Below are 21651 nucleotides of genomic sequence, written 5' to 3'. Positions count from 1 at the left end.
GTATAGACTGGGGGCTGTGAGATCTCCTCACACCACTCAGAATTCAGGGTCTTTAATTTGTCACTCATCCGTCTGCTTTTTAGTTTCCAGGACTTTGTTGTGTGTGCATGCATGTGTGTGCATGTGTGTGATTCCAGTTCTGTCATTTTAATGGCATTTCCAGAAGGACTGAAAGACACATCTGTGTACACGACTGTTTCCTTAGAGGTCTTACGCATCCCCTGATCACTATGTGTGGTAGGTAGGGCGTACTTCTCAGTGGGATCAGTTTGGTTGTTCTCAGATCTCTAAAATGTGCAATAAGGACATGTATATGACAGTGATTTTCCTCTCAATTGTGAAGATTACATTTATAAGCAAATTAGGTTTCTGATACGTAACTATAATGATTATACTCTACATATATTCATCATTTGTAATACTTGCTTACCTTTTCTTTCCTTTCATATTCATGGTTACATTCAACATGGTCTTAATTAGGTATCCCTGGGTCTAGGCATTTAATATCTGATCCACTGGCCAAATGGGGGCCTGCCTGGTGGTAGGCAGCAGCCAAGGTGAGCTATGCCAAGTGGAATCCCTGGCCCTGGTGTGAGGTGTGAGCGCCCCCACTGTACAGATTTCTCACTGCCATGTCACCAAGCATAAGCCAGTCAGGCATTGTAAGTGGAGTTGCCTATAGGTGATGATGCTCTTATATTTTTATGTAAAATTAATTTGATTTAAGCTTAATTTTAATAATATGATAAAGCTAGATCATTTTGAAAATTATTGCTAGGAAAAGTTATGAATTTGAATTCTTTTTTTTTTTTTATTGTTGGGGATTCATTGAGGGTACAAAAGAACCTGGTTACACTGATTGCATTTGTTAGGTAAATTCCCTCTTATAATTGTGTCCCATCACCAAGAGGTGTGTCACTCCCCATGACCCCATGAATTAGTCTAATTTTTTTAAGCAAATGAGGAACATCTAGATTCTTAAACTGGAATTTATGAACCCTTGGAAATTGTAATAAAAATTTATGTGTATATCCACAGGAGCTCTTACCACCCAGGGCTGAACCCAAGTCAAGACTTTAGAGTTCAAATATCCAGTAAGTGAGAAATACTGAGGAGGAAAGACAAGTTCCACATCACCATAAAGAAGCGAACAGGCAAATCCAGGATGTGGGGCGTTCTGTAGGTTGACTGCTCTGCTGGAGTCAAAGCCAGTAGCGTGAGGGGAGGAGCCACGGCAGCAGCACAGTCCTGGTGTAGAGTGAGGGAAGGAGCCACAGCAGCAGCACAATCCCGGTGTAGCGTGAGAGGAGGAGCTCCGGCAGCAGCGCAGTCCCCCGTGTAGCGTGAGGGGAGGAGCCACGGCAGCAGCGCAGTCCCCCCTGTAGCGTGAGGGGAGGAGCCACGGCAGCAGCGCAGTCCCCCCTGTAGCGTGAGGGGAGGAGCCACAGCAGCAGCGCAGTCCCCCCTGTAGCGTGAGGGGAGGAGCCACAGCAGCAGCGCAGTCCCCCGTGTAGCGTGAGGGGAGGAGCCACGGCAGCAGCGCAGTCCCCCCTGTAGCGTGAGGGGAGGAGCCACGGCAGCAGCGCAGTCCCCCCTGTAGCGTGAGAGGAGGAGCTCCGGCAGCAGCGCAGTCCCCCGTGTAGCGTGAGGGGAGGAGCCACGGCAGCAGTGCAGTCCCCCCTGTAGCGTGAGGGGAGGAGCCACGGCAGCAGCGCAGTCCCCCCTGTAGCGTGAGGGGAGGAGCCACTGCAGCAGCGCAGTCCCCCCTGTAGCGTGAGGGGAGGAGCCACTGCAGCAGCGCAGTCCCCCCTGTAGCGTGAGGGGAGGAGCCACTGCAGCAGCGCAGTCCCCCCTGTAGCGTGAGGGGAGGAGCCACGGCAGCAGCGCAGTCCCCCCTGTAGCGTGAGGGGAGGAGCCACTGCAGCAGCGCAGTCCCCCCTGTAGCGTGAGGGGAGGAGCCACTGCAGCAGCGCAGTCCCCCGTGTAGCGTGAGGGGAGGAGCTACAGCAGCAGCGCAGTCCTGGTGGCCTGGGCAGGGAAGTGCCCTGGATTTAGGAGATGTGATACGAGGTCAGCGCTGGGTCCTGATGGCAATAAACCATCTGGGTAAAGACTTTCAAAAGGAGAGAGAAAACTTGAATTTTCACTACCTGTTTGTTGATTCTGAGAATTTATTCTTAATATGTCAGGTATGATAATCACCTTGTAGCTATGTATACTAAAATATGACACTATGAAATCTAGTAATTCACTTTTAAATATTTAGCAAAAGTTTTTCAAGAGTCTGAAGTTCATTATTCTGTTTTGTAACTTTTGTACATGTTTTTCAGAAAATGTTAAATGAAAATGTTTCTCATAAACTCGTTTGTAAAGGAAATATACCAGAATGTTAGTATTTTTAAAATAAGCCATATCCATTTCTATGAGTCAAAAAATTAAGCGATAGTTTCTTTGAAAAAATGTCATATGACAAGTACATATTCCTGTAGAAATAATGAAAAGAACCAAATCACCAAGATACAAGGGTATGTTAGGTGGACATGGAAAGACAGGAAGGTGTCCCCACAAGGAGAAAAGAGAAATATGACAACAGTTCTCTTGTCCAGCACTTTTAAAAAGACCTGTTTTAATAAATTAAACACATATATAATATATATCTGACCTGGTTAATTTGAGTTACTGCATAAACTTATGTGTTAATACTAAATGAAGATTTTCGTCCTGTAAATAATGAATTTTTGAGACTAATTGTTGGCCTTTTCCATATTATAAACTTCTTTTACAGTCTTTTCCACACAGAGCACTCTCAAATATTCATGATTTATCAAACTCCAGTGAAGTTTACATGCTATGTTTAGTTAAAATATAGCAGTATGTTTTAAGTAGAAAATGTCTTTAATTCAGGGGTCCTCAAACTTTTTAAGCAGGGGACCAGTTCAGTGTCCCTCAGACTATTGGAGGGCCGAACTATAGTTTAAAAAAAAAAAACAAACTATGAACAAATTCCTATGCACACTGCACATGTCTTATTTTGAAGTGAAAAAACAAAATGAGAACAAATATTTAAAATGAAGAACAAGTAAAATTAAATCAACAAACTTAACCAGTATTTCAGTGGGAACTATGGGCCTGCTTTTGGCTAATGAGATAGTCAATGTCCAGGTCCATATTTGTCACTGCTAGTTGTAACAAGTGATGCAAGTGTGCATCAGTTAGTCTAGATCTGGTTGGAGATTGCAGATGTTTCCTTCTGGAAAAAGTCTGTTCACGGACATAAGTGCTGCCAAAGATGGTTGCCATTTTGAATTCCTGAGATTAGGATATGTCTCAGAGGGGAGAGATGCGTAGAAATTAGGCAGGCTGCTTGACTTGAATGCGTCTTTCAGAGAGTCACAATTCTGCAGTTCAGCCAGTTCCATTTGGTAAATCATATCCACATTTTCAATGTCAATAGAAAATGGGTTACGGAAAAGCTATATGTCCTGTTCATGGAGATGAAGCTCTTTAAATCTAAATTGGAACTCCTTTTGCAATTTTTCCAGTGAATCCACACATGTTTTATTTGGGAATGCAACCAGTGGATTTTCCGCTAACAGATTTTGAGTTGTGGGGAGATGGCAGAAATTTTCTCCTTCACTTGTTTGCTGAGGAGGCCTAATTTTACTTCAAATGCTTTCACATGTGAATGCATATCACAGATGGGCTTCCCCTTTCCTTAAAGTTGCACCTTGAAACTGTTGAGTAGCTCTGTTAGATCTGTCAGAAAGGCAAGATGCCATTTCCATTCTGCATCATTGAGCTCTGGTACTTCTTTGTATTTTGAAAGCAGAAAAGCCGTAATTTGTGGAAGTAAGTCATAGAAATGTTTCAAAACTCTCCCTCGACTCAGCCAACAGACTTCTGTGTGATACAAAACATCTTCACAGGCAACATTTAGCTCAGACAGAAATTCCTGAAATTGTCTGTGGTTTAGTGCATTACCTGTAACGAAGTTAACACAAGATGCCACAGTTTTCATAACAGAGTCTCACTTCAGTGATTTACTACACAGCGCTTGGTGGATGAGCCAGTGTATGGCTATTGGATGAGAATGATTATGTTTGTCCATCTCTTGGTTAATGTGAGCAATTACTCCTTTCTTAGACCCCGCCATTCTAGGAGCACCGTCAGTTGTTACACTGGCTAGTTTTGCCCAGTCCAGCTCCAAACTATTCACAGTTTGGCAAACCTTTTCATAGATATCCTGTCCTGTAGTTGTTCCTTTGATATTTTTCAGTGCAGCAAGCTCTTATGTGACTTCAAAATAGTCATTCATCCCACGAATAAAAATTAGAAGTTATGCAGAATCACAAACATTATTACTTTCGTCGAGTGCCAAGGAAAAATAGCAAAGTTTTTTGTGGAGTTTTGCAAATGCTGATGCAAATTGTCTCCCATTTCTTCAATCCTTCATGTAATTGAGGGTCCTGAAAGACTCACTGTACTAAATAAATCGGCCTTCTCTGGACACATCTCTTTGGCAACAGAAAGAAGGCATTCTTTACCAAATTCTCCCTCCACGAATGGTCTGCCAGTGCACGCTATTAGCTTGGCAACTTGAAAACTTGCTCGTAGTGATGAAGTATTTAGCTGTTTCTGCTTCACAAAAGTATTTTGCTGAGTTGTCAATGTACATTTCAGTTTTAATATTTTATCTTTTCTCACTTCTCTGACCAAACAATCATATTTATCTTTATGTTGAGTTTGATAGTGTTGATGCAAATTGTATTCTTTGAACACAGACACTATATTCTGGCATATCAAACACACAGCTCTTTCCTTGTACTGCACGAAAAAGTAATCAAAAGTAATCACTGTTCTTTGAATATCCTACACTCCGAGTCAATTTTTCTCTTTCTTAATATCATTGTTTCCTAGGGATCCCAAATTGCTATTAGTAAAATACTAATATATATATATACAGTGCTCCTTAAACAATATACCATCAATAACTTTGCCCACACAGAGATATATAGACTGCATTGCCCATCAGTGCAGTCTGATGAGTGTCCATCATTTCAGCCTCACCAGTGCTTATATGGTGGAACTCCATTTTTATCTCAGGCTCACACTGGTGTGGTGCAGGAACAGGCACAAATACAGAGCCAGTTCCTCCACCACCTTTCCAGTTCACACTACCCTGTGTGAACACATGGGTGAGAAGACCCATGTGATCAGATTCCACTGCAGGAAAAAAGAAGGCACGTATGCCTTTTTTCTTCCAAATCTAATGTGAGTTCAGCCATACAAGCATATGGCTGAACTTGCACTGCTCAGAGACCGCAACTGTGTGAACTGGGGCTTACACAGCACACACATACAACATCATACACAACTGAATAGCAATCAGAATATAAATGCACTTACTGTCAATTAAATTGGGTTTCCTACTCCTCAGCTGCCTGCAGAGCTGTATTAAGTTCCCATGGGGCCCTAGGCAGATTACCAGTTTGGGGCCCCCATGCGATAATACTGAGCACTGACCATTTGCATTAACAGTGACCACTGTCCTTTTGCAATAACACTGACTGCTGACAATTTGCATTAATACTGAGTGATAGCAATTTGCATTAACACTGAGCACTTACAGTTATTATTACCACCGAGCAGTGACTATTTGCATTAGCACTGAGCGCTGACTATTTGCATTATCACTGTGATGCAACCCCCCTAGAAACCACCCCCAATCAACTAACCAACTTAAAAAGAAAAAGACTCTCCTAACTTCAAAGAAAGGGCTCTTCTCACTTCAAAAAAAGGCACCCCCTATCTGCAAAAATAAGACCTCCTAACTTCAGGAAAAAAAGGCCCCCTCTTAACCGCAAAAAAAAAGGCCCTACTAACTGTAAAATAAAAAAAAAAAAAAATAGACCTCCTAACTTCAAAAAAAAAATAAGTCCTAACTTGTTCTTACCTCGGTCCTTAGGCAGCAGCAGGCTCTGCACAGGCAAACTGGTGACTCCTCCTATTACACCAGAGACTGAGAGGAGGAGTCAAGAGACAGAAGGAAGAGAGCCGGCGAGTGTGGGGCACATTCCACACATGTGCACTGCGGGCCGGGATGAGTGGGCTGCTAAGCAGGAAGGCAAAAACACCTGGCGGGGAGAGACAGAGAGACGGAGCGGAGTCGGAGAGTTGGTGCACATTCTACACATGCACACTGTGGCCTGAGACGAGTTGGCTGCTAAGAAGGACAGGCAGGGTGTCAAAAATACCTGGTGGGCTGGGACAGGGTGGCTGCTAAGCAGGACAGGCAGCTGTGGCAAAAACACCTGGCAGGCCGGATAAATGTCCTCAGTGGGCCTCATGTGGCCCGCGGGCCGCAGTTTGAGGACCCCTGCTTTAATTCACAACAGTTTTGCTCCAGATTAAAATTTTCTTCAAGGCAGTTTGATCTGTATTCTCTACAGTGCTATGAGGGAAAATCCTCCAAAGATGTCCTGAAAAAAGTTGCTGCCAATGCTTTGATGTCACTTCTGGCGGTCAGCAGAAGAGCACAGAAGCTCACTTTGAAAGGTGAGCCACGTGATGTGTCTGTTGTTTTCATGACATAGTGTTGGTCTTTGCTGTTCCTTCATTTTAGTAGTCTTTGGACTCATAATGTATATAACTTATAGTCTCAGTGTTATAAAAGAAGATTTTCTCATATAAAAATATAGTACGTAAGTCTATCTCACTTCTTCTCTTTCATGAGAGGGACCCACTTTCAATTCTCTTTGAAAGTGCTTTAAGCCTTCTCTCCTGTTCTTAAGCAAAAAAGTAAAGAAAATATATATATAATACATATGCATTACTTTTAAAGTAAAAAGGTTATACATGTAGATTATGTTTTGTTTAATGTGTAATGATTCCTACTCTACATGTAAATATTAGAGAAGCTAAAGAAAGTGACAGGTTATTCAGTTTCATGATAATTAAATATTGGTACTCAGAGGCACATACTCTATGAAAAAATAATTATCATTGCAGTCAATGATTATCAATTTTATGGTAAAACCAACAGCATCAGATGATCCTTTATTTTCATATAAATTTCTCATTGAGAGTCTTACAATTTTTTTTTTCTTTTTTTTTTTTTTTTTTATTGTTGGGGATTCATTGAGGGTACAATAAGCCAGGTTACACTGATTGCAATTGTTAGGAAAAGTCCCTCTTGCAATCATGACTTGCCCATATAAAGTGTGACACACACCAAGGCCCCACCCCCCTCCCTCCGTCCCTCTTTCTGCTTCCCCCACATAACCTTAATTGTCATTAATTGTCCTCATATCAAAATTGAGTACATAGGACTCATGCTTCTCCATTCTTGTGATGCTTTACTAAGAATGTTTTCCACTTCCATCCAGGTTAATACGAAGGATGTAAAGTCTCTATTTTTTTTTAATGGCTGAATAGTATTCCATAGTATACATATACCACAGCAAGAGTCTTATAATTTTTTATCTGGACATCAGGGAACACAGGTCTGAGAGTTGAGAGAAAGTAACAGCAACATTAATTCATTAATTTCAATTGAGATTTGCTACTAAAACAAATTTTGCTTTAAGATATAAGTTAGATTTGGAGAGTATCTTACTAAGAATGGAAAACAAGTGGGCTTCAGCATTTTAGTTTTCTTACTCCCCCCTCCTTAATTCATTAATCTCTCACTGAAAATATTAGAAAGGAGTAAGAAATAGAAAATGTTATCTTCTTAAGAATCTGATTAATAACTTATTCTGTGTGGTTTTAACTTAAGTGGAAATGGATTAGCCTTCTGACTGGGGCAGACTTGGTCTTTCAGCCCATCTCGTGGACAGCTGCATGGAGCGGATGAAGCACATCCACGCACAGCTGAACCTGGACTCCCTGAGGCCTGGCAGGGCGGCCCTGAGAAAGAAGGTCATGCGAATTCTATTCTGGGACAATTCTAGGATAATTCTGGGATAAATGGCCATATTTAAAGACCATCTCTCAGGCAGCGCCTGTGGCTCAAAGGAGTAGGGCACCAGCCCCATATACCAGAGGTGGTGAGTTCAAACCTGGCCAAAAACTGCAAAAAAATAAACAAAAATAAGACCATCTCTCCAGTGCCCTTGTACCCACAGAGGAGCACAAGGTTGAAATGAGTCTGTTTTAGAAGAAATGTGCAATCAGATCAATTAATATGGTTTCTGTATTAGTGGGTGTTGGCTTTTTTCTAAATTATCACCTAAAGGTCCATAAATGGCATTATGTTATGCAATTTTGTTATGAACATTTGGAAAGACACGTGCATGACAGTATATCTGTTGAGCATTTTCTGTGTGTCGGGCACTCTTGGTACATTTCCTCCTTACTCTTTCATGAATGCCCATGGCAGCGTGCTCACACAACTGATCGTTGATATTTGCCCCACATCTGGGTAGTTGCAGTGATAAACAGAGATTAAGAGTTTTTGTTTATCTTATTCCATGATTTCCGAACAACATCTGCTGGACTCATGTTCAAACTGCATATTCATGTAAATGTGAAATAACAGTTATTATGCCAATAGTTAATGACACATGTAACTATGGTTAGTAAGATCTGCTATTCACTTGTTCACAAAATGAATATGCATGCATATGTGTAAATATACACACGTGTGTGTTGGTAAGGCTTGTGGGAGACACTGTGTAATAACTAGTTTCTACTGCATTTAATAAGAAACCAAGATAGAGTCTTCTTCTGATTGATGCAGGGAATTGATTACATGTTTGTCAGGTTTTTTTTTCCTTGCCTCTTTTCCTTTTCCTTCTCTAGTCAAAGGCCCTTACTTCATCATTGGGAAAGTCAGCCAACACCTGATATGAGTGAAAACCTGTCAGTACCTGCTTCACTTTATTGAGATGAAACATGAAGGCCATTATATATCTGAGCTCCTCCGTGCTTGAGAGAACAGAAATAGCTTTTTCGTGGTGGATGCACTTCTTGAGATTTGGTCATCTGTCAGAGATCGTTAGCTTGTCAGTGCCTTCAAAGTTATGGTGGTCGGGCAGGGTTAGAGCACACCCGCACTGTACTGTGCCCAAAAGCGGCGGGGTTGAGGGATTGCTATATACATACAGGGGAGAATTCTGTTGCTTCACCCTTTTCAACTGCTTTTTGTTTAAACAGGAGGAAGGTTTTACTAAAGAGTTAAACACTGCCATGCAGCTCTTAAGAAACTGTCTTTATCAAAATGGAGAATGCAAAGTAAGTAGAGCTGCTTTTCAAACATGTATAGCAGTGCTGGTGTTACACAGTTTAATTTTTATATGAGATAATGTAGTAGGAAAAAATAGAAAACTCTGAATTTTATTTTTTAGACACGCAGTTGATTGGTCCTTAAACTCAATGTTAATTCTCAAAAAGGATGTATCTAGCCTTGCTAGTCATCAATACTGATTACATTTATTTTATATCAGCATTTTAACTTTATCATTGAAATTTTAACTTCACATACTTCAACCTCCTTCTGTACTGTTAGGCATTTTAGATGTTTCTTTACTGGGAGGGAATGAATGTCTTGTAAGGTGGATTCTTTCAAAGGGACTTGACAGAACAGCTCTCCAAGGAAGTAAGTGGAAGCTTCTGTGTTAGTAAGGAGAGAAGAATGTGTTCCTGCTTCACAGGAGGAAACACTTCCCTGCGGCTGCCTGGTGTGGCTGTGCTCACCAGAGGAGGCACCTCGCTTCTAGTTACGCTGACTCCCCATGGCCACTTGCGGAGCCTTCTCACTGAAAATCAAGATATTTGGCTTTGTGAGCATCGATGCTGTCATTTTAAGCCACTGTGTTGATAAATGTGCAGATTATCTTTGAATACTTGGATTTGCTCCCTTTATAGTAACATAAAGGTTTTGAAGCACTAGATTAATGCTTTAATATGGAAATACTGTGGAAAATGAGTAAGACAAAGAAAGTATAGAAGCTTCCTTTGCTTTTTAATGTTTTATCTTTTTTACTCTTATAGTAAAACTGGAAAACACATACTACATCTGAAAAATGAACTGTTGAACATGTATTTCTTAAATTATGTTAAATAATAAGACATGACTAACAATTCACATTACAAAACAGTTTGGGAATTAACTATTTATTTATACATTTTATTAAAATTCCTAATATGTAAATTTACATGAACTTTTTGTCAAAATAGAGATGATTTATGATTACCTCATACTAAATGTTATCCTTGTGACTAGATGTTCCAGCCTCCCTAAGGTGTGGCATGCTCTCATTACTAAGTGCTGGTCGCTGTTGTGTAATCACCAGGTCACCCACCATCACTCCACCGTGCTGTGTGCATATGTGTAACATTAAGGGGTTTCTAGTGGAACGGTCATAATAGCTGTGAGGTGAATTAATTAAACAATGGACAAGATTAGAAGGACGGGACTGTCATGGTCCAGGCAAGAGAGGATAAGACATTGACTCTGGCGGATAGAAAGGGGAAGGAGGGGAGGGAGTAAATTCCCCTATTGAGGAGAAATAAGAGAAATGCAGAATGACTTCCAGATTCACCTTTAAGCTGCTTACTGATGTCAAGAGTGTGTGACAGTAGACACTGCAGTGAGAGCCTGGTGTTCAGTTTGCACACGCTAGTGTCAAGAGTCTTTGGGGCATCCAGGTGAAAAACAGCTTGTAGTCAGTAGATTGTGGGTCTGATGCCCTGAGGAGAAGTACAGGCTGGGATATTAAAGTGCTAATGTAGTGGATTTGTAGCCCAAACTATAGCTGAAATGTCGCAAGTGAGTACGTAATGAAAGCCCAAGTCATCTTTGGAAAATAGGAACATTTAAGAGAGGACAGCTTGGAGATGGGCCAGGATGGAGAGGCAGCATGAAAGGAAGAGAAAGGAGCCTGCCACTAATGTGCAGTGCCCAAGGCCTTGGCCGTGACAGAGGTGAGAGCAGCCTCAACACAGTCATTAGGGCAGAAAATGAATTGAAATGAGCTTCAGCTTAGATGTGAGATGGGGAAATGACAGCATGAAGAGCACTCTTCCCAGAAGAGTGACCGCGTAGAGCTGCATTGGTAATTCAGGACATAGTGGTCACAGGATGGTAGTGTGTTTGTTTCTCCTAACATGTACAGTTCTTGAATGAAATGGACAAATGAGCAAATGGGGAGCTAGTTATTAAAGAAATAGGAAAAAAAGAACTAATTAGTGGATTTAGGTCTCTGAGGATGCATGAAGGGCAGGCTGTGTTTCAGAATGCCAGTCCATGTGCCTGTTGCTCACTGACAGGCGGACAGGAAGGATGAATGGAGGAAACCACAGATGAACTTGACAGACAGAATGGCAGGATAGATACGGAGTTCATACGCAGGCATTTCTGCCTTCTCTTTCAAGCAGTGAGCAAAGTCATCTGCTGCAAACGTGAGGCTGTGTGTCAGTTTACAGGGAGTGGTGACCTGGGGAGGACTTTGGGAAGAACAGTGGGAATAACTTAAAAGCCGACAGAGAGTGGTGAATTTTGGGAATAATTCCCTATCCTATGCTTCCCTTTGGTGCTTCATAAAATCGTATTGGATGTATTTGTGTGGACGCTCACATGTCCACATGGGTCTACAAATTACCTAGTAATTTCTATACCTGGAAAAGATACCGTTGCACTTACTGTGCACGGCTGTATCTTATCAGTAATATTGTCCCAGTGGTAATCGATCTTTATAATAAAGATTATAAGTTACTTAAGAATTTGATTTCAGTCAATAATATTTAGACTGAATTTTACTGTAGTCAGATTACACAAAAACAGTAATTGGCTTCTGGTATATAGAGAGAGAAAGGGAGAGGGAGACAGGGTTGGGGGATTCAAAGTTGATCAGAATGTTTACTTAATGAGAAATTTTCATGTGGTAGAGTTTTTTAGTGTTGCGAGATACCACTTTCCTGCTAATGTGCATGTTACAGAAGCTGTTTTCCAAGCTTCTTACCTAACTAGCATATCTTAGTCACTCCAGTGCTGTGGGGGCATCCTGAGACCGCTCAGGCTTGGGCTCAAGGCAGCCACACGAGGAGGCCCGCGGGCCTGGGGCAAGGTGCTGAATGCGTCTGTCAGATTCTGATGTCTGCTCGCGCTGATCAGAACAAAGATAAATTCAGCTTTTGTCTTGCATTCGGGACGGCTTTTTGGGTTTTGATTTTAATTTTACTTTTTTGTATATTCAAACTAATGCTGTCTTCATTGGCTTCCACAACAGGAAGCGGCTCATGATGCTCACCTCGTTCCTGTCTTGCACGCTCTCTGGCCGTGGCTTTTGATGGATGATTCATTGATGCAAACTGCCCTGCAGCTACTTTGTGTCTATACTGCAAATTTCCCAAGCGGTAAATAGAATCCAACATTACCTTTCAATAATGTACTAAAGTACTGGTTTCATAAATGTTGTTTAGGTGAACTGGAAAAGCTACCATTTTGCAGTTTCATTCACCTTTTGAGGACATGTTGGTCGGAGGCAAGCTTGCTCTCAGGTGCTCTGTGTGCAGATGGTTTAGTGTGTGTGCTGGCAGGGAGGATCACCAGGCAGTGTGAGGAGCAGAGGGGCAGAGACAGAAACTGGCCTGATGCTGGGCACTGGGAAACTGAGTTCAACAGGAGAATCAAGGGGGCGACCATTATAACGTCAGACTTCTAAAGCCAGGTAAAGGTTACAACTTTTATAAATTCTAGGACACTGGAATGATGAAAGTTAATTCTCAGAGCAGCTGGTCTGGTGACAGGGGATGTCACTGGGGATCCTCTTTCATTCATTCATTTGGTAGGCGTTTCCTTGACAGCCTACTACAGCCATGTGCCGTTGGTTCTGGTGAATGAGCTGGTGAGAGAGGATGACCCCAGTCAGGTAGGGCCTCCAGAATAAGGAGTGTAGACTTTAGAGGGTGACCGGGAGCCCCTGGAGGTTTGAAGCTGAGGCATGGTGTGCCCTGATTTGTGTCTGAGACGAGTCACTCTGGATGGCATGTTGAGGATGAGTGGCTGGGAACAAGCTTAGAAGAAGGGAACAGGTTTGGACACAACATAATGGCAGCTGGGTTTACACGGTGGCTGAGAGATGAAGAGAAGGGGACCTATTTGGTATATCCCCAAAGGTAGAGGCAAGAGCACTTGCTGATGGGAGGTGGGAAGGAAGGCGGTATCCGGAGCAAGCCTCATTTGGAGAAATGAGCCTGAGTGTTGGTGCTACCATGTACTAAGCCGGGAAGATTTGGGAGAAGCACATTTGGCCTGGGAAAGAAGTAGAAACCAAGAGTTCTGCTTAGTTATGTTAAGTTTGAAGTGTCCCTTTTCATGCAAGTGAAAATACTACATTGGAGGGGAATTCAGCAGAGAGGAGAGGTAAGATTTAAGATTTAAAAGGCTAGAAGTTTACTAGTTATCTATTGTGATATAACAAATGACTCACACACTTAGCATCTGTAAACACTAGACATTTATGTCACAGTTTCTGTGGGTCAGGAATCCCAGCAGCTCAGCTGGGTGGTGCTGGCTCAGAGTCTCTCACAGGCTACAATTAAGTTGTTGGTTGGATTGCAGTTATCTGCAGCCATGCCCGGGGTAGGCTGTGGGCAGCCTTAGTTCCTTCCCATGTGGGCCTCTCCACCAGGCTTCCTGACCACAGGGGCAGTCAGCTTCCCTGAAAAGAAATGGCCCAGAGTGGGCAGTCTTGGGGCAGAAGCTGTGGTTTCAGAAGTGCCATATCAGCATTTCTGCTTCTCTTGGTCACAAAGACCAACGTGCTGAGGCAGGGACCACTGGGGCCGTCCTGGAGCCTAGCTCCCTCAGGAGTCATTGTCATAGATTGTATTTAAAGCTGTGGGATGTTTGAGATTACCCAGAGAGACTGTGCAGATGGACGAGAGGAGTCCTATGACCAAGTTCTGGGCCACATCGCCATTTGGAGTTGATCAAAAGATGAGAAATCAGTGAAAAAGAGAGAAAAAGAGAGAAGGAACAGCTGATAAGACAGGAGTGTAGAGCTACAGGAAGCAGAGAGGGTGTGGTTGGCAGTGCCAACTGCTGACCAGATTCTAGTAAAGTAAGGACAGAACAGTGACCGTAGGGTTTACCTGCACTGGTGTTCTTATGGACAGTACTGGAGGTGGAAACCTAACTGACTCGTGTTGAGAAGAGGAGCTTTTCCAGAATGTTCTGCTCTAAAGGAGATGGACAAAATGGAGCAATAGCAAGAGACAGATGTGGCGTCAAGGGAGGAGTTTTTATTTTTAAAGATCGATTTTTTTAAGGCGAGTTTATTAGCCTAACTCCTATTATGTTTTGTTCTTTTTTAAAAAATAAACCTGTTATTTCAGAATGTTCTATGGAGATAATTAGGCCCTTAGTGAGGACAGTAACTCTACTAGGTTGAACGTAGACATTGGCATTAGTCTTCATTGCGAATGTGCAGTTCATAGGTGAAGGGCCAAGTCATTTTTGATATGACAGATAAGCTTTGCCACTTTGTGTTTTAAAAACTGAACAATGAAACTGAGAAGACATTGTGATGGGCTGTTGTTTTTGAAGGTTGCAGTTCTCTTTGTTGGTCAAGTTACGGACAATATTCTGCTCAAGCCACACACAGAGGAGCCCCCAGCAGCTCTCTGATGCTGTGTATCCTAAAGTTGGCTTCCCAGATGCCACTTGAAAACACCACAGTCCAGCAGATGGTTTTTATGTTTCTTTCAAACCTGGCCTTGTCTCATGACTGCAAAGGAGTAATTCAGAAGGTAAGTACTTCGTCTCCCCTTCATACCATAAAACAGGGACTCAGTAAAATAATCCTTCCGGTCAAAGTTTATAGCTCAGTTTTTAGGATTTATTTATTATTGTTTCAAGGTATTTTATTTTAAAGGGCTGTGAAAGGATTAAGAGGTTCTCTTTGTTTAAAGCCAGTTAATAAATGATACATGAAAAGGTGACAGAAGCTAGATGTATTCGCGCCGTTTCCTTTTAGTTTTATTTTCTTAGCTTTTGGGTTGAGGGTTTTAGAAAGACAGCTCTCTTGCATTTATTGAGGATAATACAAGTAATATTTGGTCTTTAAGCAGACCAAACTAAGTAGTAACTATTTCAGTTCAGTTTACATTGACAAATGTTAAGGGGCTTATGAAATCACAGCCCCTGTGATCCAGTTAGGCTTAACTTCCTTACAACATTATAGATAATTTTCTGAGGCTCTGGGACTCCACTTCAAAAACATATCACTGGTTTTAACCTTAGGGTACTTTAAAAGGGGTGTAATGAGTTAAATGAAGTCTAGTACACTATGCTAGACTTCTGTAGATGTGTATAAGCAGAATCTTTAATTGAGAAAATCCCTTAAAATTCTTATCCTTCAAGTAAAAGAAAAAAACGCACTCATATTATTATACTAGTAAGTAATAGATAATCTGATGACATTCAAATTTTAAGGGATTTTCTGAATTAAGGATTCTGTTTGTACACATGTAAAGATAGAATCTAACTGCACAGTGTACTAGAATTTGAACTCATTACATCCCTTTTAAAGTACCCTAAGGTTAAAACCAGTGATATGTTTTTGAAGTGGAGTCCCAGAGCCTCATAAAATTATATATAATGTCATAAGGAAGTTAAGCCTAACTGGATCAAAGAGGGGCTGTGATTTCATCCCTTTTTATATCCCTTTTAAAGCAACCTAAGTTAAAATCAGTGATAAGAAGTGAAGTTTTGGAACTGGAGTTCCAGAATACTCATAAAACTGCCTATTATGTCATCAGGCAGTTAAAATCTAATTGACAAAAAGGGACTATAATTTAGTAAACAAATATATATATGTTTTTAAATAGATATTTATTTTTAATAAACAAATATATTTAAGAATATTTGGATGCAAGAGTGATCATTCTCCCTTTGAGCCAAATCATGCAAGTCCTTTTTGTCTACTCTAATTAGGAAATGCTGAGGCTCCTCTGTGGCATTAAGTAATGGGCGTGGGCACTGACAGCTGGGCCTCTCCAGTAGTCACCTGTAGGCATAAGACAATAAAGCAGATGCTATTGTAAAGTCCAGGCTCTAAAACGTGTCATTTTTTTCCTACCATGGTACATTCTGCACATTCTATGTGGGGTAGAGGATTATCTATAAACATCTTTAGACTCAGGAAAAAGAAGGAATACCCATAGCATATTTCTATTTTAAAGTGCTGATAGGTACTTTATCACCATAGTCAACCCTGAATTCAACACAGGTAGAATCTATAAAATCATCAGTTTGGGTTGAGAAATAAGTAGATGTGGGTGACAGCAAACGCAGTTCAGAGTGGGCATGTAATTTTACAAGTTACGTTGCTAATATTTCTGTAGCTCATTTCATTCTTATACTGAAGTCTTTTTCATAAAAATATTTATTTTATAGATTAAAGCCAACATCTTGGTTTAGGTCCAAGAGAACCCAGCAGACAAGCCAGAGTAGATAATTACAGAGAGAAAGATGAGTTATTTTGTGCAGTCATAAAAATTAAGCGATTGCATTTTATTTTTAAACTGTACAATTGATTGTGGTTCTGGACTGTCATAGGCTTCTACTTGATGTTATACTTTGTGCGCATTTAGATTGTTTAATAATTTATTATCTTTTATATAGTTAAGTGTTGGTGGTTCTAGATAATAATTTGTTATCTTTTATATAGTTAAGTGTTGGTGGGGTTTTGTAGTAGGGCCTTTATTTGGAGGTTGAAATGCCTCTTACAGTAAAAGTAATAGAGCTTTCTTAGCTACGTTTAATAGAGTGACATACAGCCATAAGAGATGATTATTTGCAATAATAAGCAACTGGGGTAAAGTGAATATAAGATGTTTCTATTGATTTAATAAAAACAACACCACCACTTATAGCTGTAATGATTGAAAATATTCTCACTACTAACAGAGTTGCTAACTAGTATTCAAGACTGATTTGGGTTTTGTTTCTTTTTCCTCCCCGCAGGATAGTTTTTAATGAATAACAAAATCTCCAGAAGGCAGACAAAAAGAGAAAACTCAAGAGTTCTGAGATAATCCCCAAACTGAATTGTCAGTCCTAAGTAATTGAGAGTTAACTGTAATATACTCCATCATGGGGAAAGAATTACTAGGAATTAAAATTTGAGCACTGTTTTGCTCTTTTTCACTTACACCTAGAAATAATACAGATGGTGTATTTAGAAGTTATTGGAAGAAAGGGAAAATTAAAGTTGGGGAAAAGTATACCAGAATACTAGTTAATTGGCCACCAAAGGACTAGGAACATAACGAAAAAGACTCAAGAAGAAAATAATGTTCTCTCTGTTTACCCACAGAGTAACTTCTTACAGAACTTCCTATCTCTCACATTGCCAAAAGGAGGAAATAAACATCTGAGTAATCTGACTATTCTTTGGTTGAAGTTACTCCTGAATATTTCCTTTGGAGAAGATGGGCAGCAGATGATCCTGAGGCTGGACGGCTGCTTAGACTTGCTGACAGAGATGAGCAAGTACAAGCACAGGCGCAGCCCGCACATCCCCCTCCTCATCTTTCATAACATCTGCTTCAGCCCCGCTAACAAGCCCAAGATCCTGGCTAATGGTGAGTGGATGCGCACACACACACTGACACATGGAGCTATTCATGCACTCTTCAGATTATAACACAAAATAATGTAAGTAATTAGCCAGTTGTTCGTTAAGCACCCTCTGTGGGAGGCAGGGGCGACAGGAATGACTCGGGCATGGCTCCAGCCTTCCCTGAGCTGCGTAGAGTCCCCTGAGGTTAACAGACCCTGGCATTGCCGTGGACGCACTGGGTGCAGGAGGTGGAAAGGAGGAGGACCAGCGGGCACAGGCACCCTCTGCCCTTACCTTCTGCTCCCTCCCCGCTTGCTCTTCCTGTGACTCCCCCTCACTGCCTGTGTGTCTTTGAGCCACTGCTCAAAAAAAAAATTGTAACCCTCAATTTTAATGCATTATTCCTCCCTCTTTTCCCTCCCTCACACCTTCTTTCCCTGTTTTATTTTCCCTGAGTGTGTCAGATGCACTGTGTGTTCTCTGCGTTTATCAGTCTGTTCCTAGTCTTCCCACACTAGAACATAAGCTGTCACGGTGTCAAGATGATTTTGTCCAGTTTGTTTACATTTGTCTGTAGTACCTAGAATTGTGCTCACAGTTAGTAAGCGCTCAACAGATGTTTGATGATTGAGAGAGACCCTGACCAGGAAGGAGAGTTCCCGGCCCAAGAATGAATGGTGAAGTTAGCCTCACAGGGACTTCGTTCTAAGTCGTAGGACAGATGGAGGCAAGGTTGGTGAGGATTCAGAAAAAATTTGAAGCCAAAAAGAGAATTGGAAAAATCTTTTTCTGCTACCTTGTGTGGTCTCCCTGAGAAACATGTGAATTTCATGGTGGGGGTTGAGTTTTATTGGGAGACATTGTGCTGTTACAGAAAAAAGAGGTGGGCTATGGACTCCCCACTCCCAGTCTTGAACGCAAGCTCTGTGCTCTCTCCAGCGTCACCTGGGGCAGTTTCTCTGGGCCCAGTTTCTTCATTTGTAATACAAGCACACTTTTCCTGGTTTTGAAAGAGTCAGTTTATGAGCACACGGGTCTCCAGTGCCGTTCCAGGTACACACAGGTGTCTCAGAAGTGCTGCTGTCTCCTTCCCTTACATGCTTTTCATTTACTCTTTTCTCAGAGGCTTTTTTCCTATGAAACAGAATTTTCCAAGTGTCTAAGAATGATTCTCTTTAAATTTTGCTGTGTATGTACTTGTGATTCTATTTTTCTGATAAATATTAAACTTGCTAGAAATGTTATATAGAAAGGCTTTGCAAGTTCAGTCGACTTTGAACTCATCTGCATTGACTGTGGAGTTTGCACTCTGCCTTCCCATAGCCCCACCCTGACACGGGTGCCTCCCTCCTTTGCTGGGGAATTACAGCACTGGCTTTATTTCCATCCTCTTCTGTATTTGCTACAGTCCTCATATTTGTGAACTGAGAAGAATGATAAGCTTTTGGGTGGGGGGATAGTGTGGGACGCATATGTTCCCCTTCTTGGGGTATAGTAGCTACTTAGGTACATCTGCTATTATTTATTCACCTTTCTCAGTTTAAATGTTTTTCTTTTGGGACTACTTACTACTATTTTATTATTGAGAAAGTTGGAAAAAGGACAAGCTGTTAGGGAATTGAAGGAGAAGCCTGGATTTTGCACTTCTAAATCCTGTGAATTTATTTTCAGCATTTCCTTGTTGTCAGCAGTGATTTTTCTCCTTCATTAGCACAAAGCAGGTGGACAAACTTTTGTTGAGAAGGAGCTTCCTGACTCCACAGACTTGACTTGAGTCAGTGGGCTTTCAAGGCAAGGGCAGGATAAGAGACAGCAGCAGTGTGTTTCTTGATGGAACTATTAACAGGGTGTCATGGTCTATGGCTCCCTTTCCACTTGGGGACCTAGAGAGAAAGCCTTAGCAGAGTCAGCTGTAAAACTTTCAGGTAAGGCTGCATCCTCCGATCAGTAGCACCCAGACATCTGATTTAGATAGCCAGGAATAGAGTGTGCCCTGGAGCTTGACCTTGTTTTGTTCCTGGTAATGGTCAGGCAAAGTATCCTCTGAAAACAACAAAAGGTGCTGGATAAACTATATTAAAGTCATCTCAAAATAATCATTGAACTAAAAAGATAACAGGAAATTTCCTGGCCATTTTTGGTTGCAAACTTGTGTCCTGATGAGTAAGAAGTATATAGAAAACTCTTTGGCCCCAAGCATGTTTGCCAATATTCTATGCTTGACTTTTGTTAAGGAGTATCAAGGGATGAGAAGAAAACCAACTGGCCTGTATTAAGCTAGACCTCCGAAGAACCATCTTTTAAGAGAAAGATGAATCACAAGTAAATTGGCCCCCCAACCCTCATCCACGTAATTTTATAGTGAAGAAAACCTATGAGAATGGGCACCACAGACTGCCCCTCACGGGGCTCTGCACCTAAGACATGTATAGTCTAAGTGGACCATGAACTTGGGTGTTTAGCAGAAGCAAACTACTTCTGATGGTTGAAAGACGAGTTCATAGTAGGCCTCAGGGAACCTCCACAGCACTTGTTTAGAAGAATGAACCAGTGCAAAATTAAAGATAACCCTGTACATGAGGAAAAATATGGCAACATGAAGTAAGAGCCAGTAGAGGAAAAAGACCAGCTTCTCTGTTCAGACTTTAAATATTGGAATTATAATATACAAATTTAAAAATAACTTTATACCATATTTAGATACATAAATGGCCAGTTTGAAACTGTTTTCAGGGAATGAGAAACTGGTAACTTCAAAGATTTGAAAAAACCAAACAGACCTTCTAGAACTTCACTGTACAATATGATAATTCAGCATGTGTAGCTATTTACATTTAATGTAATTAAAGTCCCGTATTCAAGTTTCCACCCACTTTAGCTACATGTGGCTCGTGGCTGTCTTACGATGATAGCACAGATATAAACATTCCATATTTCCTTTACTGTAAGAAGTTGTATGGGCAACACAATTCTGGAACTTCAGTAGCTAAAATTTAAAACTTATACATGTTTGGCAGCAAATTAGGTATAACAGAAGAGAGAATCCAGGAATTAGAATATATATTAGAAAAATGTTCTTGGAATGCAGTGAAGAGCTAAAAAGACAAGGAAGAGTTAATAAAAATGCGTAGCAGATACATTGGGACACTCTAACTGTATGTTTAATGACGTGTCCTAGAAGGATATTGGGAATGGAAATATTTGAAGAGATGATGGCTAAAAATCTTAACTGTTCTAAGACACTAGTAGATTGATTCCAGAGACTTAGATAATTCCAAGTAGATTTAAAAAAAAAATATTCATTCCTATACATAATAGTGAATCTGCAGAAAACCAAAGAAAAAAAGTTGAAATGGATACTTCCTTTGAAGAAAGTAACTTAGAAAAATTTATTCAAGAAAAAAATAGAATGCAAGAAAGTCCAATGACTATGAAAGAGAGTGAATTCGTCAGCAATGTAACCACATCGAAAGCCCTAGATCCAGATGGCTTTACCAGTGAGTTCTACCAAATATTTAAGCAAATAGTAATTGAAAGCACACGGACTCTCCCAGAGAGTAGAAAAAGGGAATCGTTGCTCATTTTGTGAAGGTAACAAAACTTCACAAGGACAAAGATGTTCCAGTAAATGTTTACTGGTTCTCCAAGGGTGAAGGGAATGGAATATATACTGAATATGTGGACATTTTATTGTTTATATATGTTAATATATAAAAATTTAACTGACATAAAGGATTTGTGCCGTGTAATTGTTAGAAATTTTGTGTGGTTATTTGATTTTCACGTAATAGTTTGATTTTGGCTGAACTCTCGTATCCATAGCTAATTTTTGGTTGCCATTCCATCATGTGACAAGTGGTATTGCAACTTAATCTGCTCTTTTCACAATAAATTTATTGTCATTAAATCTGATAGTAATATATTGTTAAAACCATTTCTCACTCCTATGCAGAGTATATGCATAAAACTGGAACCTCTCTCAGCTTTACCACTAAATCAACCTTGATTTGTAGCTTTTGTTGATTTTTGTGCTGTAACTGCTAACATGATACCCTAAACTTAATTTTCATCATATTAAGAA

The 21651-nt window shown here is 40.8% G+C and overlaps 1 protein-coding gene across 1 annotated transcript in view; it reads left to right on the top strand.

Annotated features, from left to right (window-relative positions):
• The window catches only part of RTTN (rotatin), a 181849-nt gene that overhangs the window by 155194 nt on the left and 5004 nt on the right, over nucleotides 1-21651 (top strand). The window contains exons 41-46 of the mRNA XM_053571779.1: nucleotides 6450-6555; nucleotides 7823-7920; nucleotides 9157-9234; nucleotides 12231-12357; nucleotides 14552-14754; nucleotides 17325-17592. Of these exons, the coding sequence (XP_053427754.1) occupies nucleotides 6450-6555; nucleotides 7823-7920; nucleotides 9157-9234; nucleotides 12231-12357; nucleotides 14552-14754; nucleotides 17325-17592 (880 nt within the window). The remainder of the gene's footprint in view (nucleotides 1-6449; nucleotides 6556-7822; nucleotides 7921-9156; nucleotides 9235-12230; nucleotides 12358-14551; nucleotides 14755-17324; nucleotides 17593-21651) is intronic.

Source organism: Nycticebus coucang, chromosome 19, assembly GCF_027406575.1.
Source record: "Nycticebus coucang isolate mNycCou1 chromosome 19, mNycCou1.pri, whole genome shotgun sequence".
Lineage (NCBI taxonomy): Eukaryota > Metazoa > Chordata > Mammalia > Primates > Lorisidae > Nycticebus > Nycticebus coucang.
This window is presented reverse-complemented; position numbering and strand designations above follow the sequence as displayed.